The 2,624-nt window shown below is 48.1% G+C and overlaps 1 protein-coding gene across 3 annotated transcripts in view; it reads right to left on the reverse strand.

The window, feature by feature from the left end:
• The window catches only part of ADAMTSL3 (ADAMTS like 3), a 111,311-nt gene that overhangs the window by 84,219 nt on the left and 24,468 nt on the right, over positions 1 to 2,624 (reverse strand). For all 3 annotated transcript variants that reach the window (XM_023520971.1, XM_023520972.1, XM_023520973.1), the window contains exon 4: positions 1,467 to 1,703. In XM_023520971.1, coding sequence (XP_023376739.1) covers positions 1,467 to 1,703 — 237 coding nt within the window. The remainder of the gene's footprint in view (positions 1 to 1,466; positions 1,704 to 2,624) is intronic.

Consider the following 2,624-nt stretch of genomic DNA (forward strand, 5'->3'; position numbering starts at 1 on the left):
GGACTCTGGCGGGAGGAGTGACCGACGCTGACTTATGTTTTTAGACAATCCCTTTGGACCTCGGAGAGCAGAGTCAATAACATCATGATAACTAGGTGCAGCGACAGAGGGCTACTGGACTCGTCGCGACGACTTTGTAAGGTATAGAAATGCCTCATCACTACGCTGGACACCTGAAATGCATATGACATGGGGTATCAGCTAGAGTTCAAAATAAATTAATTAAAAAAAATAATAATAAAGATGGTATTTCCCAGCCAGGAAAAAAAAAAAAAAAAAAAAGGACAAATACTTGGGCTGCTGTATGAAAAATGGACCTGAGAGGGATGACTTGAAGCTGGGAGACCAGGAGGCTGCGAACGTAGTTTAGGTCGGAGGGGACCGAGAAAGAGGTCAGTGGTGACAGAAATCAATGGTGGATTCGAGAGGGACTCTGGAGCTAGACTTGACAGGGCCCGCGATGGATTAGGTATGTGGGTTGAAACTAAAGAATCGAGGAAGACTCCAGAGTTTTGTGGTGAGCCACCGGAATTCGTTTTCTGGATGAAGGGAGGCGGGAAGGGGAAGCTCGTGGGAGGACCGAGCCTGCAGCTCATCTCCGAGCCCGTGAGGTCTGACGCGCCTGCCTGGTCACGCCTGACGCTTAGGAGGTGGTTAGGGTGTTCATTTGCTGTTGTTACTAATGTTTTGGATGCACGCATAATAGGGTTGATGGAATACTTAGCCATTCCTTATTTAAAATGTTGGGTGTTTTTTTCCCCAAAAAATCAGAGGAATAGGGGTAGAATCCTACTCTTTCTCTGCCAGCCCCATACTATCTCAGCAACCCATCAAAGGGCCTTGAACCCTCACAGCCGTCATGAGCCGTGGGGGGTTTAGGCCTCTGTCACTCTGAAAAATCTGCTGGAATGCACTCATGCTAATTTTTCAGCAAATAAGTCATTGCCCCTAAGACCCTAAAACAATGAATTAATCTTAGCAAAACAAAGAATTAAAAGGCTCAGAAAATCTACCACTAAGACCCTGCCAAAGCAGTGGCTCTCCAAGCTGTGGTCCTTGGACCAGCAGCACCAGCATCTCCTGGAAACGTGTCAGAAATGCAAGTTCTCAGGCCCTGCCTCAGACCCCCGGGACCTGAACCTCAGGCGTGAGGGCAAGGCATGCTGTGTTGTGACAGGTCCTTTGAGGTGATTCCGATGCACTTTCAAGTGGGAGAACCACTGACCTAGCAGAATCCTAAGAGGTCATCAATATATTGCAACCTTTTGATTTCTCCATGGGCAAAAATTACACCGTTTTAAATAAGCGAACCAACGTCACAGTCCCTAAAATATTGTTTTGCATTAAAATTATCGAAGACAATTATTTCATCCACATGAGCTAAAGTAAAGGAGGAGAAGATTCTCTCCACCCAGAGCTGGGCACATCCCTGAAGGAGGGGAAGGGGATGCGGGTGTGTGACTCACCTGACAAATGCCACTGATACACATGTCCAGGGAGTCCGTGTTGCAGCGAGTCCCGTCCAGGACCTTGGGTGCCAGCTCCACGACCACGTTCTGTCCCCGCGCCTGACACTTGAGGGCACAGGGGGCGGTGGGGTCGTTATGCCGCGGGAGCCACTCGTAGTAGCGGCCCTGATACTGGACATCGTTGTAGGCTGAGCACTGCTGGGCCCTGAAGTCCTCTGCGTCCGGCGAGCAGTCCTGGAGGCAGAGAGGAAGGCCACACGCACGTCACCCACTGAGACGGGACGTAGGAAGCTGCTCCATTCACCACCGTCCCGTGGGACCAGACCCCCTTGCCTCTCTCCTGGGAGTCCCCTCGAAGCCTTCACTTTTTTGTTGTTGTTGTTCATTCAAAACTGAATCTCTAGCTGTGAATTCTACCAAAACCTCCACAATAATGAGCTATCCAGGGGATCGCTTTATTTATTCTGATCACTCCTGCACCCTAGTATTTCTTTTTCCAAATTATTCAAGCTTCCGCCATATAGATGTCAAATGTCTCTCTCTATTCTGACCATCCTGGATATACATTTTCAAATGCAAAACACGGTCTCCTTTTTGAAACATGGGGAAGCGGAAGGCTTTTAACTTTTCCGGGGGACTCGCGGTCTTGGTTGGGGATGTTCACCATCACCACGCCTTCGGGAGCCGTATCAACGTGAAGGGTGACTGGCCCCTACTTTAACCGGCCCCTAACTGCTGTGCTCTGTGAGGCCTTGTGTTGTCTCTCTGTGTTGTTGTCTTGTGGTATAATTCATCTGCCTTTCCTCCCCTGTTGACAGGCCCCCGGTCACCTCTCTTCACTGCAACCAAGTGCCTGCTTCCATCTGGAGATCGGATGGAAACAGATAGTGTAGCTTTTTCAAACTCTGTCTACGACAAAAGCAAACGAATTCTACATAAATGCCCTAGGGAACTCTCCTAATAGCGGCAAATGGTGTTTGCACAAGTCTTGATGACTGGAGGATATTTTTAATTACTGGAAAATCAGATATCTCCAAAGCAAGATGCTGTATGATGAAAATGTTCCTTTACTTGTCAACGCGGGGTGCAAAAGTCTCAATTAATGGTAATTAATTAACCATATACAAAATTCCCAGTTAAAGAGAACAGATACAG

Source organism: Pteropus vampyrus, unplaced genomic scaffold (assembly GCF_000151845.1).
Source record: "Pteropus vampyrus isolate Shadow unplaced genomic scaffold, Pvam_2.0 Scaffold286, whole genome shotgun sequence".
Taxonomy (NCBI): Eukaryota; Metazoa; Chordata; class Mammalia; order Chiroptera; family Pteropodidae; genus Pteropus; species Pteropus vampyrus.